At 41.8% G+C, this 18,672-nt stretch overlaps 1 protein-coding gene across 1 annotated transcript in view; it reads left to right on the forward strand.

Moving 5' to 3' along the window:
- Window positions 1–1,206: 1,206 nt before the first annotated feature.
- DIPK1A (divergent protein kinase domain 1A) overlaps window positions 1,207–18,672 on the forward strand; it is a 124,055-nt gene continuing 106,589 nt past the window's right edge. The window contains exon 1 of the mRNA XM_034931241.3: window positions 1,207–1,363. Within this exon, the coding sequence (XP_034787132.1) occupies window positions 1,310–1,363 (54 nt within the window). The 5' untranslated portion in view covers window positions 1,207–1,309. The remainder of the gene's footprint in view (window positions 1,364–18,672) is intronic.

Below are 18,672 nucleotides of genomic sequence, written 5' to 3' on the forward strand. Positions count from 1 at the left end.
GTTGAGGGAAGGGGCAGACATGAAGGTATCTCTTCGGAACAAGGCACCTGAACAAGGCTTATGCAAAAACCAAGTGAGAATGAGTAATGGTTTGCTTCTGGGGAAACCACTTCTCAGAGCAACAGGCCGGAATGAGCTCTAACGGGCCACCTAAACTTTGTTAGCATCACGCTTAAACGTGGTAGGTGGGGTAAAAAGCAGCCAAAAAAAAAAAAAAAAAAAAAAAAAAGCTGCTTCTTCCATTACAAGTCACTTGGATCAACAGCTGTTCTCCCACTAGGGTGGCTCTTTTTTCCCTTATTTGGAACTCATTGTCAAAAGAAAGACACCACACCCTGTGTTATGTAGCCTTAACCAAGCAGCAGGCCACGTCCCAGGCTCCCTGCCTTCAGGACTGTATTTAATTCGGTGTGTTTGTTTTTGTTTTCTTTTGAAATCAGTGTTCCAGGATGGGGCCAGGAAAACTCTGAAGCTGTCTTAAAAACAATATAAACCAAAAAAGTCGGAATTTTTTAAAAGTACATTTTAAAAAAAAGTTGTAGGCCGTTAGAGGCGAACTGGAGCGTGGAAAGGGGGGCACCGAGTTCAGCAGCGGGGCGCCCTGTCCGCGTTCGAAGCTGAGCCCAGTCCTGGGGGGATGCCCCGGTCTGCGTCTCCAGCCGCGGCAGACGCCCCCTTTCCCCGACCGCCACCAAGGGCGAGGGAGGACGAGCCAGTCCCCAGGGAAGGAGCCCCAAGCTTCCCTTGAATTTCGAAACAACCCGTCCAGACACGTCCTGACTCCAGGAGAAGAGTCCATGGGGAGCGTCGGTGCTGCCGGGGCGGGTGGCGGGACGCGCAGCTGGGCGCAGCGCGGGGAGCCGGAAGCCGGAGCAGACTGCGAGGCCAGCGCGGTCCGGGGGTCGCCGCATCAGCCAGCGAGACGCACGCCCCAATCCGCGCCGAGCGTGCGACACCCCCGCTCCCGCGGCGCCCCCTCCCGCCTCCGCGCGCCTCCCCTTTAAGCTCCAGGCGCAGTCGATTTGTGTCGGCGGAGGCGAGTTGCGACTCCCCTTTATGGCGGAGTCGGCAGCAGCCTCTCTGACAGCCGCGGCGGCCGGGCGAACAGGGCAGGAGGCCGGGCCTCTGGCCTCTCGCCGCCGTCACTGCAGCCGGGCCGAGGGGAGCGCGGCGCGCGCCGCGGCGGGGGCGGGGGAGTGGGCGGGCCCGGCCGGGCAGGGGGCGGGGAGGCGGGGGGAGGCGGGGAGCCCGGCCGCCAGCGCTCGGGTCCGCCTCTGACTGCAGCGCGGCGGGGCGATGTGTGATTACCATGGCGAGGAGTCTCTGTCCGGGGGCCTGGCTAAGGAAACCCTATTACCTCCAGGTAGGCCGGCGGCCGCCCAGCCACCAGCTGCGGGAGCACCCGGCCGTGTGCCCTGCCGCGCCGCGCGGGACTCGCCCGCTCCCCTCCTCCCTCCCTGGGTCTGTGCCCGCCCGAACCCCGCTGCCCCCTGCCGTCCGGCACCTGGCGGCGCGCCCTCCCCAGCCCCCTCAGCGGCTCTGCCGACGCCCCCCACCGCGGCCCTCGCGGCTCCCGCGCCGCGGCCAGCCGGGCTCCAGGGCCCGAGTCGTCCAGCCCGGGTTCGCCCTCGCATCCTGAGAGCCCCGAGACGTGACCTGGGTACGACCCCGCGCTCCGGGCACTGCCCGCAGCCCTGCGCCGCTCCAGGCGGAGCTCGACGGGCCGCCTTCTCCCTGGTGTTTTCGGGGCTTTCCCCCCCTCCCCCGTGGGCCCCCGCAGGTCGGCTGCCCTTGACTCAGTGTCTTGGGTCTTAAGTCGGTGGTAGGAAAGGTGGTGTAGCATTCCTCCGTGTCTTAGAAAATTATGACAATTTGTCACACCAGTGTTTCCCCAGGCTCTAAAAAGCAGCGTGTGCCTCGTGCCGAGCCCCTTGGTTGGGTCTTTCCATCACACCCAAGATTTAAATGGGAGATGGAGACCGATGAGCCTGAACCAGGCGGATGGGTGTTTGCTTTTTAAAGGAAAGGGGCTAGTGGCTGGTCTGTGGATCCCAAATACCCTAGTAATGCAAACGTAATTCTCAGTCATGTCGTGTGTACTGTTCGCGTGTTAATTTTTCATGATTTCCCGTTCCACCCTCTGTTCCGCTGCCAGTCTGTGCCTTGGAACCCTACTACTGCCTAAGTGTACTGTTTGGTCACCAGGGGGACCTAGTAGACACCGCGAGTAGCTGAGCGCAAATCCATCACTCCGATGGAAAAACAACTACAAATCAATGCCTTGCGTGGGTCAGCAGTGTTAGCCAACGCTGCATTCAGAGGACAGTATTCCTTTACCGCTTACATTAAAAGGCCAAGAGGTAGATGATTTGGGGTCAGCTGGTGCTTTTATAAATTATGAAAAAAGTTGAGAAGGTAACCATCATGAGGCAAGTAAATCTTACATTTTTGTTTGAAAATTGTATGTGTAAATCATTACCCTGAAATGAGTGACGTATTGCAAATTGGAAGCATGATTTGACAACCCATGATATTAAGCGTGTACGAATAAAACTGAGTCTTTGTAGCAAGCACCACCAATAGTAATTGTGCACTTGAGTAACACTGTCACAACCCCTTCTAGAATTCAACCCAGGCCAGGTACCTCTGTGTAATCTTTTATGTGAGTTTAAAAAAAAACTTACCGGCCAGGTGCGGTGGCTCACACCTGTAATCCCGGCACTTGGGAGGCCGAGGCGGGCTGATTCCTTGAGCTCTGGAGTTTGAGACCAGCCTGGGCAACATTGTGAAACCCCGTCTCTACTAAAAATAAAAAAAAATAAAAAAAATAAAAAAGTTGGTTGGGTGCCTGTGGTCCCAGCTACTCTGGGAGGCTGAAGTGGGAGTATGGCTTGAGCCCCGGAGCGGAGATTGCAGTGAGCTGAGATCACGCCACTGCACTCCAGCCTGGGCAACAGAGTGAGACCTTGCCTCTTAAAAACAAAAACAAAAACAAAAAAACGGCCAGGCGCAGTGGCTCATGCACTTTGGGAGGCCGAGGCGGGCGGATCACGAGGTCAGGAGATCGAGACCATCCTGGCTAACATGGTGAAACCCCGTCTCTACTAAAAATACAAAAAATTAGCCGGGCGTGGTGGCGGGCGCCTGTAGTCCCAGCTACTCGGGAGGCTGAGGCAGGAGAATGGCGTGAACCTGGGAGGCGGAGCTTGTGGTGAGCCGTGATCGTGCCACTGCATTCCAGCCTGGGCGACAGAGTGCGACTCCGTCTCAAAAAAAAAAAAAAAAAAGTGTTTTACTGTGGAAATTTGTATACCTTCAGAAAACAGAAAACAATAATGAACTGTCATATGCCCATCAGCCACCCTCATCAGTATTTTATTTCATTTCACCTCCCCCACTCCCTCTTCCAACCAAACTTATTTATTTATTTATTCATTTATTTATTTATTTAGAGACGGGTCTCCTTCTGTTGCCCAGGCTGGAGTGCAGTGGTGCCATCTGGGCTCACTGCAGCCTGGACTTTCCAGGCTCAGGTAATCCTTTCACCTCAGCCTCCTGAGAAGCTGGGACTACAGGCGCACACCACCATGCCCAGCTAATTTTTGTAATTTTTGTAGACACGGAGTTTCGCCGTGTTGCCCAGGCTAGTCTCAAACTCCTGGGTTCAAGCAGTCCTCCTGCCTTGACCTCCCAAAGTGATGGGATTACAGGCGTGAGCCATCAAGCCTGGCTGAACCAAAGTATTTTAAAGTAAACCTCAGGCATCACATCATTTCATCTCAGTACCTCAGTATGCATTTCTAATAGATAAGGATATTTTCAGACATAATCATAATACCATTATCATGCCTAACAAAGTTAATAACAATTTATTTTTTCCCACCCCCTTCTAGATATGCATCAACCTGAGATTACTAACTAAATTTGATTTGCCATGGAGTGGGTTTACTGTGATTTGGATGGGTCTCTCTGCAAAAAGCAAAACAAAAAACCCTCCTCTTATCAGCTCATTCATGCCACAAATTCTTATGAGGGAAACTAGTTTGATTTCATGTTTTGAAAGAATGTCTTAGAATACAGATGTCTGGTTTAAGTAACTTTTCCTGTGAATGAGTATATTATTTTAATTTAGAGTGAGGGTATAACTATTCAGCAGGTATAAGAGATCTTGTTCTGTTTGCGGGGAGGGGAAGGGTAAGAGTACAGGAAGAAGTTGGATTTATTTCACAGATAGAGGGAAGAGATAGAGGGCCAGGAAGAGGAGAGAAAGGTTGCAGAGACCAGCTTTGTATACTTGCAGTTATGCTGTTTGTCTTTAACTGGATGGGGTCAAAGACCAGTTATGTCCTGAGGTGTTCAGGCCTTAGGAGCTGTGAGTTCCCTTTTTTCTGCAGTGTACAGGAGAAAACTTTTAAGCAGTCAGCTTACTTGTAAAGGAACTTCATTCTCAGTATTTTTATTAATCCAGATATCACTGTGGCATTTGGTAACGCTTTTGGAAAACTGTGGCATTACACAATTAATGATATATTTTCAGCCATAATAGACATTCATGAGCTAATGCAGGCACCTATTCACTGTTTATAGCTTTGCTTATATAGCAGAATAGATTCTACTGCCTGTGAAGAAAAGAACTTGTGTGGTATATGCATACAACAGAATATTATTCAGCAATAAAGTGAAATGAAGTTCTGATACACACTGTAACATGGATGAACCTTAAAAACATTAAATATATGAAACTAGTCACAAAAGATCACGTATTATTTCATTCATATGAGATGTCCAGAATGGGCAAATCTATAAAGACAAAAAGATAAATTAGTGGTTGCCTGGGGGGAAATGGGGAGTAACTACTGATGGATACGAAGTGTTCTTGAGGGGGACAGAAATGTTCTAAAATTGATAGTGGTGATGGTTGCCCAAGTATGTGAATATACTAAAACCTACTGAACTTTATGCTTTAAATGAATAAATTGTAGGATATGTGAATTATTAGTATATCTCCATAAAACAGTTGAAAAATAAATGAACCGAGTTTATCTCATGAACGTCGTCCTTCTTCTCTCTGCCTTTTGCTGCAGATTCCACCAAGGTCAGCTTTTTGGTGCAGGGAGCACTTCTTCCAGGGGAGCTGGGCAGGCACATTGTTAGTCTGTGCAGCCTCTCTGTGGGCTAGAAGGACTTGTGACCTGCCTGGAAGGGCCAACAGACGTTTACCTGAGCAACAAGCTTCTCATGGCAAGGCATCTTGCCCAGAGCAAGCAAGCTAATTTACAGTTCCATGTTTTCCAGATATTTTGTTGAAACATTACTTGGGAAATAACACTTCCTGGACTGGCTAAATGATGCAGCACATTGAACAGAGTAGAATCCTGCCTCTGAGATCAGAAACTGTGGGTGTATTAACTGCTTAAACCATTTTTAGGCAGTATTTTCTTCCACGTGCCATTATGGTGCATACTACTTGTGGCCTGCTTGGGTGTGATAACCCAGAATGACACCTGCATTTGTCTTTTTTTAGCAGTGTGTTTTCTACAAACTAGGATCTACTTTGTTTAGGGTTTACTCATAGTCTGAGTGAAGCTGATAACACAGCAACCCTATAATTTGTTGGTTTTGGTTTAAAATACCTTCTTCTCACCGTCGTTAAGTCCTGAAAGAATGAAAGTCAAGACAATTCAGCATAATTCTCTGTACTTAGATTATACACATTTTCCATTCCAATCATTCTGCCTATGTGTTCTGTTGCATATGAAAAGTTGGTGCAGTTCTAATGGAATTTGAAGTCCCATGTACTTGGGTCCTTTGAAGGTTTTCAAGCCGTTTTGCTTGTAAGGGGCTTAAAGTTTTAGAAGTATCCTCTTGAAAATGACTGCCCTAGCAATTTCAGTATGTGTTCAGTAGGGTTGTTATGAGTGAATGGGTAGATGGCATGTTCTAGCTAGGGTGTTTGCACTTGTTTAACATTTCTGATACCTGGCACTTTGGTTCATATTAGTACAATTTTTCAAACATGACTGCTGTGGATGGTTTGGTTCCTTATGAGTTAATGTGGATATTTTGTGAGATTTAGTGCCAGACAGGGTTACTGGTACAGATTAACTGGTAATAGTAGTAATGTTGCCAAATACTGTAGTAAAAATGGGCTTTTTGCCCATTTTCAGTCTCCAGGATTATTTTAAATCTAAGGATAATTAGAGCCTATGGTTGTTCTCTATCCTCCAAAGACAATAGAGGGAGAAGATCTGTAGTTTGTATAGTTCTCATTAACTTTATTAGACCTGCTGTTCAGAGATTAGCTTTTGCCTTTGCCTGAAATTTAATCTCCAGAACTATGATTAGCTTTCTGAGACTGGTATGTGTACAGAGAGCCACTTGATATTACCATTAGTTGCTTTTGAACCTTTGTTAGAAGCTCAAAGAAATGGTGAATTCTCAGGCAGATTGCATCCTTACCACATTTCTTTCAAACTGGACCATACAGTAAAAGTGTTTCTTCATTGTAGTCTTCTCAGTGCCTCAGATTTTTTTTTAAGTTAAAGACTTAAAAGTTTTTAGAGCCATTTTAAGTTCACAGCAAAATTGAGAGGAATGCAGAGAGATTTCCCATATACCCCTTGTCCTGACACATGAATAGCCTCCCTCCTTTTCTTTTCTTTTTTTTCCCCTTTTCTTCTTTTCTTTTCTCTTCTTGATACAGGATCTCCCTCTGTCACCCAGGCTGGAGTTCAGTGACACAATCATGGCTCACTTCAGCCTCTACCTCCCATACTCAAGTGATCCTACTGCTTTAGCCTCCTGAGTAGCTACAGGCACATCCCACCAAGTCCAGCTAATTTAAATATTTTTTTAAGAGACAGTGGTCCCACTGCATTGCCCAGGCTGGTCTTGAATTCTTGGGCTCAAGTGATCCTCCTGCCTTGGCCTCCCAAAGTGCTGGAATTATAGGAATTAACCACTGTGCCTGGCCCCTCCCCTATTTTCATTTTTTTTTTCTTTTTTCTTTCTTTTCTTTTCTTTTTTTTTTTTTTTTTTTGAGACAGAGTCTCGCTCTGTCACCCAGGCTGTAGTGCAGTGGTGCGATCTCAGCTCACTGCAAGCTTTGCCTCCCAGGTTCATGCCATTCTCCTGCCTCAGCCTCCCAAGTAGCTGGGACTACAGGTGCCCGCCACCACTCCTGGCTAATTTTTTGTGTTTTTAGTAGAGACGGGGCTTCACTGTGTTAGCCAGGATGGTCTCGATCTCCTGACCTCGTGATCTGCCTGCCTTGGCCTCCCAAAGTGCTGGGATTACAGGCGTGAGCCACCGTGCCCAGCCCCCTCCCCTATATTTAACATCCCCCACATAATGGTACATGTTTTACAGTTAATGAACTTACACTGACGTATTATCACCCAAAGTCCATAGTTTTACATTAGAGTTCATTCTTTGTGTTGTACATTCAGTGTGTTTGGATAAATGCATAATGACATGTATCCATCGTTATTGTATAGAGTGTAGTTTCACTGCCTTAAAAATCTGTGCTCTGCTTATTCATCCTTCTGTCCCCACTGAGCCCCCAAAAGCCACTGGTCTTTATTGTCTCCATAGTTTTGCCTTTTTCTAAAATGTCATCTAGTTGGAATCACGTAGTATTTTAGGTAGCCTTTTCAAATAGGCTTCTTTCACTTAGTAGTATGCATTTACGTCTCCTCTATGACTTTTCATGGCTTAATAGCTCATTTCTTTTTAACGCTGAATAATATTTTGTTGTCTGGGTGTACCACAGTTTATCCATTCACTTACTGAAGGTCATCTTAGTTGCTTCCAGTATTTGGCAATTATGAATAAGGCTGCTACATAAACATCTGTGTGCAGGTTTTTTTGTGGAGTGCCCCAGTTTTTCATCTTGATGGATTATAGTATTATTTTTTATTCTCCATAAAAGTTTTCTTTTTTTGTAGCAGTTAGGTACATTTTAATGTTTTTATTTTTAAAAGTTGTTTCTAAAAGCAACACTATATCATCCTGTTAAATACCATCATTTTACATTGTCTGATTGAAGAGGTAAGGTGTTGTCGGCTGGGCACAGAGGCTCACGTCTGTAATCCCAGCACTTTGAGAGGCTGAGGCAGGTGGATCACTTGAGGTCAGGAGTTTGAGACCAGTCTGGCCAATGTGGCGAAACCCTGTCTCTACTAAAAGTACAAAAAATAGCCGGGTATGGTGGCATGTGCCTGTAGTCCCAGCTACTTGGGAGGCTGAGGTGGGAGAGCTTGAACCCGGGAGTTGGAGGTTGCAGTGAGCCAAGATCACGCCACTGCACTCCAGTCTGGGTGACAGAGTGAGACTCTGTCTCAAAAAAAAAAAAAAAAAGAAAGAAAGAAAAGGTAAAGTGTTAATATTTTTAACATATCCATTTCTTTTATTTATTTATTTATTTATTTTTTTGTGAGACAGTGTCTTGCTTTGTTGCCCAGGCTGGTCTCAAACTCCTGGGTTCAAGTGCACCTTCCCACCTTGGACTTCAAAAATGCTAGGATTATATGTATGAGCTACTATGTCTGGCCATATTCATTTCTAGATGTTCAAATCATTTGCAAATAATTTTCCTTTAAAACTTTTTAATCTACGAAGTATGCGAGTTTAGAAAACCAGGATATTGCAATGTGCATGTTTTAATAACCCAAAATATTAGTAAATGAATTTATCTTTGAAAATAAGCAATTCCTTTTTTGTTGTTGATTGGGTATTTAATGAAATTAAATAGTTATCTTTCTTAGGTGTGATCATGGAATGGTGGTTATTTTTTTCTGTTTCATTTTTTGTTTTTTTAAATTATGGTCAAAAGCACATAAAATTTGCTATCTTAACCATTTTTAAGCATATAGTATAGTAGTATTAACTATTTTATGCACTTTGTGCAGCAACAAAGATCTGTGCAGCAGATCTCTAGAACTTCTTCATCCTGCAAAGTTGAAACTCTACCCATTGAACGACTCCTCATTTCCTCCTGCCCCTGGCCCTTGGTGACCACATTCTGCTTTCTGTTTCCATTAGACTGCTTTATACTTCATATAAGTGGAATCACACAGCATTTGTCTTTTTGTGACTGCCTTATTTCACTTAACATAATGTCACCCATGTAGATTATGACAGGATTTCCTTCTTTTTTAAAGGTGAATAGTATTCCATTGTATGTATATTCCACATTTCCTTTATCCATTCATTAGTCGATGAACATTTAGGTTGCCTCTACCTCTTGGCTATTGTGAATTGTACTACAATGAACATGGGAGTGCAAATATCTCTTAGAGATCTTGCTTTCAATTTTTTTGTATATCCAGAAGTGGGATTGTTGGATCACATGGTAATTCTGTTTTTAATTTTTTTAGCAACCTTCATACTGTTTTCCAAAGTGGCTTTACCCTTTTACATTCCCACCAACAATACACAAGGGTTTCAATTTTTCCACATCCCCGTCTGCACTTCTTTTCTTTTTTTTTTTTAAGAGTGACCATTCTCACGGGCGTGAGCTGATACCTTGTTTTAGTTTTTATTCACTTTCCTGATGATTAGTGGTGTTGAACATCTTTTCATATGCTTTTTGGCCATTTGTATATCTTCTTTGGAGAAAGTTCCTTCTTGATTTGTTGTTTCAGATTGATATTTATTCAACAGGGTTATGTGTTATTGTGAGCAGAGTTCCCCTTTCTTAAGAACAGGGTAAACATGTTTGAAGATATTCTTCCAAGAGAGATTTTAATGTATTAACAAGCTTCTGAATTAGTACATCCATTTCAGATGTAGCATAGTATCAGAGTCATAGACTATTATTAGATCTTAGAGCTAGTGCCACAAGTTTTACTCCCTGTCCCCCACTGCTTGAAAATTGGGACTCCTTATTTATTTTAAATCTAGAATGTTGATCAGGCTGCCATCCTATGTACCTTTCATTGGATCCTGTATTTTTTTTAAAAAAAAGCCATAAAGGATTTTTTTTAGATTACGGGGAAATTTGAAAATGGACTACATATTGGATAGTAGTATTGTATCAATGTTAAATTGTGCTGTATGGGATAGTGTTCTGGTTTTTAGAAAATATAAACTGTAGTGTTTTTTTCAGGCAAAGTCTTGCTTTGTTACCCAGGCTGGAGTGCAGTGGCGTCATCATGGCTCAATGGTTCACTGCAACCTAGCCTTCCTGGCTCAAGCGATCTCCCACCTCAGCCTCCCAAATAGCTGGGACCACAGGCCTGTGCCACCACACCTGGCTAGTTTTTGTATTTTTTGTAGAGACCAGGTTTCACCATGTTGCCCAGGCTGGTCTCGAACTCCTGGGCTCAAGCAGTCGGCCCACCTTGGCCTCCCAAAGTCCTGGCATTACAGGCGTGAGCCACTATGCCCAGCCAAAACTAAAGCCTTTAGGGTAAAAAGTATCATAATGTCTGTAATTTACTTACAAATAGTTCAGGAAAAAAATGTTTGCATATACATATACAGAAAGCAGGGTTTCTTAATCTCAGCATTACTGATATTTTGGGCTGGATAATTGTGTGGGACTTGGTGTTGCAGGATGTTTAGCAGCATCCGTGGGCTCTACCCGTTAGATATCAGTAGCATTCCCCCAGTAGTGACTATCAGATATGTCTCCAGACATTTGTGTGTTTTTTTTTTTTTTTAAAGAGTGGCCATTCTCATGGGTGTGAGTTGGTATTTCATTGTAGTTTTAATTTCATTTTCCTGATGATAAGTTGTCCTCTGGGGGGCAAAATCATCTACAGTTTAGAATGCCTGATACAGAGAAGGAGAGGGTGGGGGGCAGGGGAGTATTTATGTACATTTAGGAAGAGTGAAAAGGCAAAGAAATTAGAACAATGTTAGCAGTTGATAAATATAGGTAGGTATAGGGTATAAGAGTATTCATTGTATTAGTCTTTTAAATTTTCTGTAGGTTTAAACATTTTCAAAATTAGTTTGGGGAAAGTAAATTAGACTGGATTTTATAGTAATTGAGTATGACTGGAAATGTATGAACTCTGTTCAAAGTTACATCTCTTAATAGAAAAATGAGATTTGACAGAGCATATTTGAAGTCAGTGATTAAATAAAGAGTATTAGTTTTCCAGTGCTCCTGTAACGAATTACCACAAATTTAGTGGCTTAAAACAATGCCCATTTGTTTGTACCCTGATCTCAGAGTTTTGTTAACTTAGAAGTCAGGGCACAGTGTGACTCAGCTGTTTCTCTGCTCCAAGTTTCACAAGGTTGAAATCAGTGTCACCAGGGCTGAGTTTCTTTCTAGAGTTTTGGGAATGATTCGGCTTCCAGATTCTTTCCAGTTGTCAGAATTCAGTTACATGTGGTTGCAGGACTGAGTCTCCATTTCCTTGCTGGCTGCTGGCTGAGGATTGTTCTCAGCCTCTAGAGGCCACCTGCATTTCATGGTTCATGGTTCATGTTTCCCTTTCTCCAACTTCAAAGCCAGCAACTATGGGTGGAGTCCTTTGTTTCACATCTCTCTGCCTCCCTCTTCTGCCTCATCTTACTAACTCCTCTGCCTTCCTCTTCTGCTTTTAAGAGCTCGTATGATTGCGTTGGATCCACTCAGATAATCCAGGATAATCTCTATTTTAAAGTCATCTGATTAGTAACCTTAGTTCCACTTGCAAAGTCCCTCCTTCACAGCAGTACTTGGATTAGTATTTGAAATAACCAGAGGGTGGAAATGTTGGTGGATATCTATAGAATTCTGCCTCCACAGGAAGATATAATTGAATTCTAATAGTAAAAAAAAGTAATTATTTCTTAAAATACTTTGTTTCTTTCCTATTAGTATTAGGTTTAACGGTGGTACCAAAGCAGAGATTTTTATAAGAGAGCTATGATTATATTAATCCTTCTGGCAATAACTATGAAAGGAGTCTTGGATGTTTATTAAAGGAAGGAAAATGAAAACAGCTGCTAACAATTACATTTGGAAATACTTGTTTTTACCATAAACACTATTCTTTTTTGTTTGTTTGTTTGAGACAGGGTCTCCCTCTGTTTCCTAGACTGGAGTGCAGTGGCACAATCATCGCTCACTGCAGCGTCGTCCCAGGCTCAAGCAAGCTATCCTCCCGCCTCCCAAATAACTTTTGAATGCATCATCTCATCTTCATACTTCTGCTGTTACTGTAATTCACATCTCCTTTTGTCTAATTAGGCCCATTGTAATAGCCCAGTCTAACCCTTTCAGATCTATCCTCCACATTGCTTCCAAAGTAATTTGTTCAGGTCTCCCTTCCTGCAGGTGAAATCCTTCAGTGGCTTCCCATTGCCTTTAGGAGTCTATGCAGAGTTCTGAGCACCGCTCTTCATTTCTTGCCCCTTCCTATATTGTCGTTCCATTCCTGCCACTACCACCTTGTGCACCATTTGCTCTATCAATCCTGAAAAACTTCCAGTTTCCAGACAACATGCTCTCTCTCATGTGTCAACGTGTCTACCCCACCTTTCCTCTTTGCCTTAGAATGTCCTTTCCCCATTTGCTCTCCATACCCATTCATCTGGTTTATTGTCTTTTTTTTACTTGTCCTTTAAGTCTCAACTCAAAGAGGAAGTGACCTTTCAGCAGTCCCTCCTTAATACTCCACAGTAGTAGTGTACCTCTTCTGTGACCCAAACTGCGAGTGCATGATACCTGGCATGCTCTTCTCTTAAGCACTTAGAAGACTGAAATGTTGTCAGTGGTTTCCATATCCTTCTTCCATCCCAGACTGTGATCTCTTTGAGAGCTAAAATGTCAGTTTTCTCTGTCTTTTGTGGCTAGGGCAGAGCAGATGAGGAAAAAATATTTGTTGAATGAAATGAATCAGCATACATAATTGTAAAGATACAGAGTTTTATAGAACTGATTAGATAAACTAATTCCTTATCTGAAAGAATGTGTACACAGCAAGTCAAATAGTATAGATGAGCTTATGATACAAACTATGTTTCTCCTTCCACTTCATCCTGCCCCTAGCTTTATTCCCTAAAGGTAGCCTCTCTTTAACCATTTATATTTTTGGATTTCCTGGTTACTATGCCTCTAACTTCTATAGCTATATCTCTAAAGAAAACTGTACACATCCTGGGAGGTTCATAAGATTCTTAATTTGAGTACTGAAAGAAATTATTGCTGGGCACAGTGGCTCATGCTGGTAATCCTAGCACTTTGGGAGGCCGAGGCGGGTAGATCACCTGAGGTCAGAAGTTCGAGACCAACCTGGCCAACATGGTAAAACCCCGTCTCTACTAAAAATACAAAAAAATTAGCTAGGTGTGGTGGTGGGTGCCTGTAATCTCAGCTACTCAGAAGGCTGAGGCAGGAGAATTGCTTGAACCCGGGAGGTGGAGGTTGCAGTGAGCTGAGATTGCGCCATTGCACTCCAGCCTGGGCAACAAGAGCGAAACTCTGTCTCAAAAAAAAAGAATTATTTGAAATTTTATTTATTGTATACATTTTGGAAAGTATATTAACTTTATTAAGTTTTTTAAGTTCCCCAAATACTTCCTGAAGGAAGGTGAAGTTCTAATTTTGGGGGTGGGAGTGGGAGGGTAGAGAAGTGGGTAAGAAGAATGTCAAATCGTTGGTTCTTTATTTGTATGCTGCTTTAAAAAAATGAAGTTAACTAATCCCAGTACTTTGAGAGGCTGAAGTGGGTGGATCACCTGAGGTCAGGAGTTCGAGACCAGCCAGGCCAATATGGTGAAACCCCATCTCTACTAAAAATACAAAAAATTAGCCGGGTATGGTGGTGGGCATCTGTAATCCCAGCTAGTTGTGAGGCTGAGGCAGGAGAATTGCTTGAACCTGGGAGGTGGAGGTTGCAGTGAGCCAAGATCGCACCATTGCACTCCAGCCTGGGCAACAAGAGTGAAACTCCACCTCAGGGGGGAAAAATATATATATACACACACACATATATATACACACACACACGTATATATACATATATATGTATATATACATATATATTAAATATAAAAAATATATGTGTGTATATACATATATACATATACATGTATATATATACACATATGTATATATGTATATATATTAAATATAAAAAAATAAAATAAATATATATATATGAATATGAAGTTAACTACCTTTTAGCTGGGTGTGGTGGCTCATGCCTGTAATCCCAGCACTTTGGGAGGCTGAGGCAAGAGGATCACTTGAGCTCAAGAGTTCGAGACCAGCCTGGGCAACATAATGAGACCCCATCTCTATTTTTTAAAGAAAAAAGTTAATTACCTTTTTAAAAAAGTTTTTAAAAATTATTTTTAGTTGACACATAATTGTACATATTTATGGGGTACAATGTGATATTTCAATACATGTTCCATTCCTGCCACCACCACCTCATGTACCATTTGCTCTAGCAATCCTGAAAAACTTCCAGTTTCCCAGACAACATGCTCTCTCATGTGTCAACATGTCTACCCTACCTTTCCTCTTTGCCTTGGAATGTCCCTCCCACTTTCTGTCAGCTGCACTTTTACTTTTATACTGCCAAAGTTGATAACATTTATATTTTTTCCTATTGTACAACCAAGTCTCCATGTAAGTATAATGATCAAATCAGGATAATTAGCACATCTATCCCCTTAAACTTTTATCATTTCTTTAAACTGGGAACATACAAAATCCTCTCCTAGCTATTTGAAAATATGCAATAAATTATTGTTAACTAGAGTCACTCTACAGTGCTGTAGAATACTAGAACTTATTCCTCCTATCTAGCTGCACTTTTGTGTCGGTTAACCAATCTTTAGCTATTCCTCTGTCCCCCGTACCTTTTCCTACCTCTGGTAACCACCATTCTACTATCTATTTCTATGAGATCAACTGTTTTAGTTTCCACATATGAGTGAAAACATGTGGTATTTATCTTGCTGCGCCTGGCTTGTTTCACTTAACATACTGTCCTGCAGGCTCATCCATATTGCCGTGAAAGACAAGATTTCATTGTTTTCTGTGGCTGAATAGTATTCCATTACTTTGATTGATTCCCTATCTTGGCTATTGTGAATCATGCTGCAGTAAACATGGAAGTACAGCTGTCTCTCCATACTGATTTCCTTTCCTTTGGATAAATACCCAGTAGTGGGATTGCTGCATTATATGGTAATTCTGTTTGTAGTTTTTTTGAAGAACCTCCATAATCTTTCCCATAATGGCTGTACTAATTTATATTCCCACCAACTGTATATAAGAGTTCCCTTTTCTCTGCATCTTTGCCAGTATTTGTTATTTTTTGTCTTTTTGGTAATAGCCATTCTAACTGGGGTGAGATGATAGCTCATTGTAGTTTTGATTTGCATTTCCCTGATGATTTTCTTATCCTTGTTTTGACCATTTGTATGTCTTCTTTTGAGAAATGTCTGTTCAGATCATTTGCCCAGCTTATAATCTTAAAATGTTTATTTTTGTATAAGAATAACTGATGATTTTCTGTATTTTGATGTATTATTATAAGTATTTCCCCGCCTTGAAAAGTGCATTCAAAATTATTCTTACATACTTAAAACTTTTATTTTTGTGTAAGTTACTATATACATATAATAGATGAGTATAGTCATAGTTTTACATAGAATAGAAATAACTAAATATAATTATATCAGGGATTTGTGCTTATTACTATTTTCCTGAAAGGATTGCACTATCAAAAAAATTTGGAGATCACTGCTCTACATAATAGACTTTTATGTCTGTGTGGTTTTTTTTTTTTTTTTTTTGAGACAGGGTCTCACTCTGTCACCCAGGCTGGAGTGCAGTGGCACAGTCTCAGCTCACTGCCGCCTCAACATCACAGGCTCGGGAGATCCTCCCACCTCAGCCTCCCAAGTAGTTGGGACCATAGACAAGTGCCACCAGGCTTGGCCAATTTTTGTATTTTTTTTGTAGAGGCAGGGTTTCACCATGTTGCCCAGGCTGATCTCAAACTCCTGGGCTCAAGCAATCTGCCTGCCTCAGCCCCCAAAGTACTGGGACTACAGGCATGAGCCATCGGGCCCAGCCTACCTCTGTTTCTTGATTTATCAAGTTTAGTTAATATTTGCTAACTTGGTGTTAAAAAATGAATATTTAGTTTTCTCACATCATTATCCCTCTCCATTGTTTGATAGTTGTAATTTTAATTTAACTTATTCTGTTGCTTAACTTGGTAACCTCAGAAATAACAACTGTTTCTTATTTTATCCACTTTTGACAGTCTTTCTTGACTCTCCCCTTTTTTAGAAGGGACATGAGAACATGTGCTCCTTTTTCTACCTGTTTTTTCCTCTCTTCTACTTCCCACTTTCTGTCAGCTACTTTTAATTTTACACTGCCAAAGTTGATAACATTTATATTTTTTCCTTTTATACAACCAAGTCTCCATATAAGTTGAATTTTGAATATGAAAACTATAAATAATATTATATTATTATGACTTGTTAATTCTTCCATAAAGGAAAATCTCCCTTATAAACCTGAAACCCATTGTCTGCAGCTTATAGTTATTTTCCTTTTATTATAGGAAGCACGTAGAATTAACAGACCTCAACAATTGCCCCTTGTTATTTAGCACATTACTACAAGGATTTGTCCCTTCCCAGAAGCTAGACCATATTTCTGCCAATAGGGAAAAGAACATGTGATGTTTGTAAATTCCCTATTAAAAAGTCCCTTGTATTTAGAAATCATGCTTGTTTGCTTTTTGACGTTTCTATTAAAAAATAATAATTTAAAACCTAGCCTTTGGGATCCCTAATGAAGTAACAGAATTATGATTTGAAATCACTGTCCATCGGCCACAGTTTCTCCCCTGAACAGTCAATATGCAGTATTTGTCTTTTGCAATAATTACCTGGTTACACTTAGCTGCAGAAAGTGGACATTTCTTCTGTCATCCGCTCCCCAAATCCAAGTGAACTGAGCTTGTTCTGGAGTTCTGGACCATTCAAATAATGAAAATGACTCTCACCTTCAGGGAGTTAATTGCAGGAAGGAACTAGGTATCATTTGATTCTGTGTTTATAGAAAATAGAAAAGGAGTGAGATACTTTTGGCCACTCTTTCTCTTAGGATCCTGAAGTTTATGTCTTGAGACCAAATACATCAAAGTTAGTTCTTGCCTAAGATGAAAGACATTTCTAATTTTAGTACCCCCTAAAATATGATTCTGTAAATATTATTTAGTGCAGAGCCAACTCTATGTTAGGACTACTTTTTCTTCTTGCTAGGGCCAGGGTAATGACCCTGGGCTCTCAAAACTTCAACATTAATAGTAACTGGATCCTCTTTTCTCACACTCTATCAGTTCCTTGTAATCAGGGTACATATAAGCTTGTTTCCTGTTTGAAATGTAGCTTTTTAATGCTATTTGTCTTTTTTCCTTCCTTTTTAAAAATTTTTGCAGGGAGTTTCTAATTGCCTTCTTTTTCTGGCACCATCTTCCTTTATCATAGCCTTATTTTTTCTGTACTCTCACTTATATTTCATATTCTGTGGTGGAATCCTTCTTTTTTTTCTTCTTACCAGAAACCTCCCTCCTCCATGCTTGCGTTCCCATGGTGACCGGATGCTTTTCTAGGCCTACTACACAACTGGCTTCCTAGGATTTCCCTCTCTTCTTCTCATTGGTTGGTGTCACTGTTCTCAGGACCCTAAGTCTTTCCTTGTCCTAATCTGTGCCATCTTCTTCTTTGGCAAGGATGTGTGGGAAGTAAACTTTTTGAGTGCTTTCATGTCTAAAACTGTCTTTGGCCAGGCACAGTGGCTCACCCCTGTAATCCCAGCACTTTAGGAGCGCAAAGCAGGAGGATCACTTGAGCCCAGGAGTTTCAGCCAGCCTGTGGGGTTTTGCCATGTTGCCCAGGCTGGTCTCAAACTCCTGGGTTCAAGTGATCCTAATACAAAAATTAGCTGTGCTCCCAGCTACTTGGGAGGCTGAGGTGGAAGAATCCCATGAACCCAGGAGGTGGAAGCTGCAGTGAGCCAAGATCGCACCACTGCACTCCAGCCTGGGTGACAGAGTGAGACCTTGTCTCAGAAAAACAAAACAAAACAAAAACTGCCTTTATTGTACCCTGGTACTTGTTCGTAGTTGGGCTCAGTGTAGAATTCTGGGCCAAAAATAATCTTCTTAGAAAATTTGCAGATGCAGCTGCTTTGACTTCTGATATCCCCTGTTGCTGACAAGAAGCTAGTTTGATTATCAGTCCTTTGTGGGTGACCTGTTTTTCCTGTTCAGGATCTCTGTTTTATATTTTTATTTTGAAGTTTCCAGAGAAAATGTATAAATAGGGGTCTTTTATCAGTTGTATGGGTACTCACTGAGCCCTTTGAATCTTAAGACTTGGATCCTTTCTCAGCTCTGGGAAATTATATTATTTGTTGAATAGTTTCTCCCTTCTTTTTCCTCTGTTTCTTCCTTCTAGAGCTCTTCCTAGTCAAATGGTGGAGCTATTGGATTGGTTCTTTATGTCTTTTCTAGCTTCTCTATTATTTTTATCTTTTATTCATGTACTTTCATTGTTGAGTTTCTCAATTTTATTTTCCAGATCGTCTGTTGATTTTCTTTCCTTTTCTAACCACTTTTTAAACTCTAAGGATCTTATATTTAATTTAAAAGTTATTTGTTTCTTTTTATGGTTTCCTATTCATAGTTTATG

This window comes from Pan paniscus, chromosome 1, assembly GCF_029289425.2.
Source record: "Pan paniscus chromosome 1, NHGRI_mPanPan1-v2.0_pri, whole genome shotgun sequence".
In the NCBI taxonomy this organism is placed as follows: domain Eukaryota; kingdom Metazoa; phylum Chordata; class Mammalia; order Primates; family Hominidae; genus Pan; species Pan paniscus.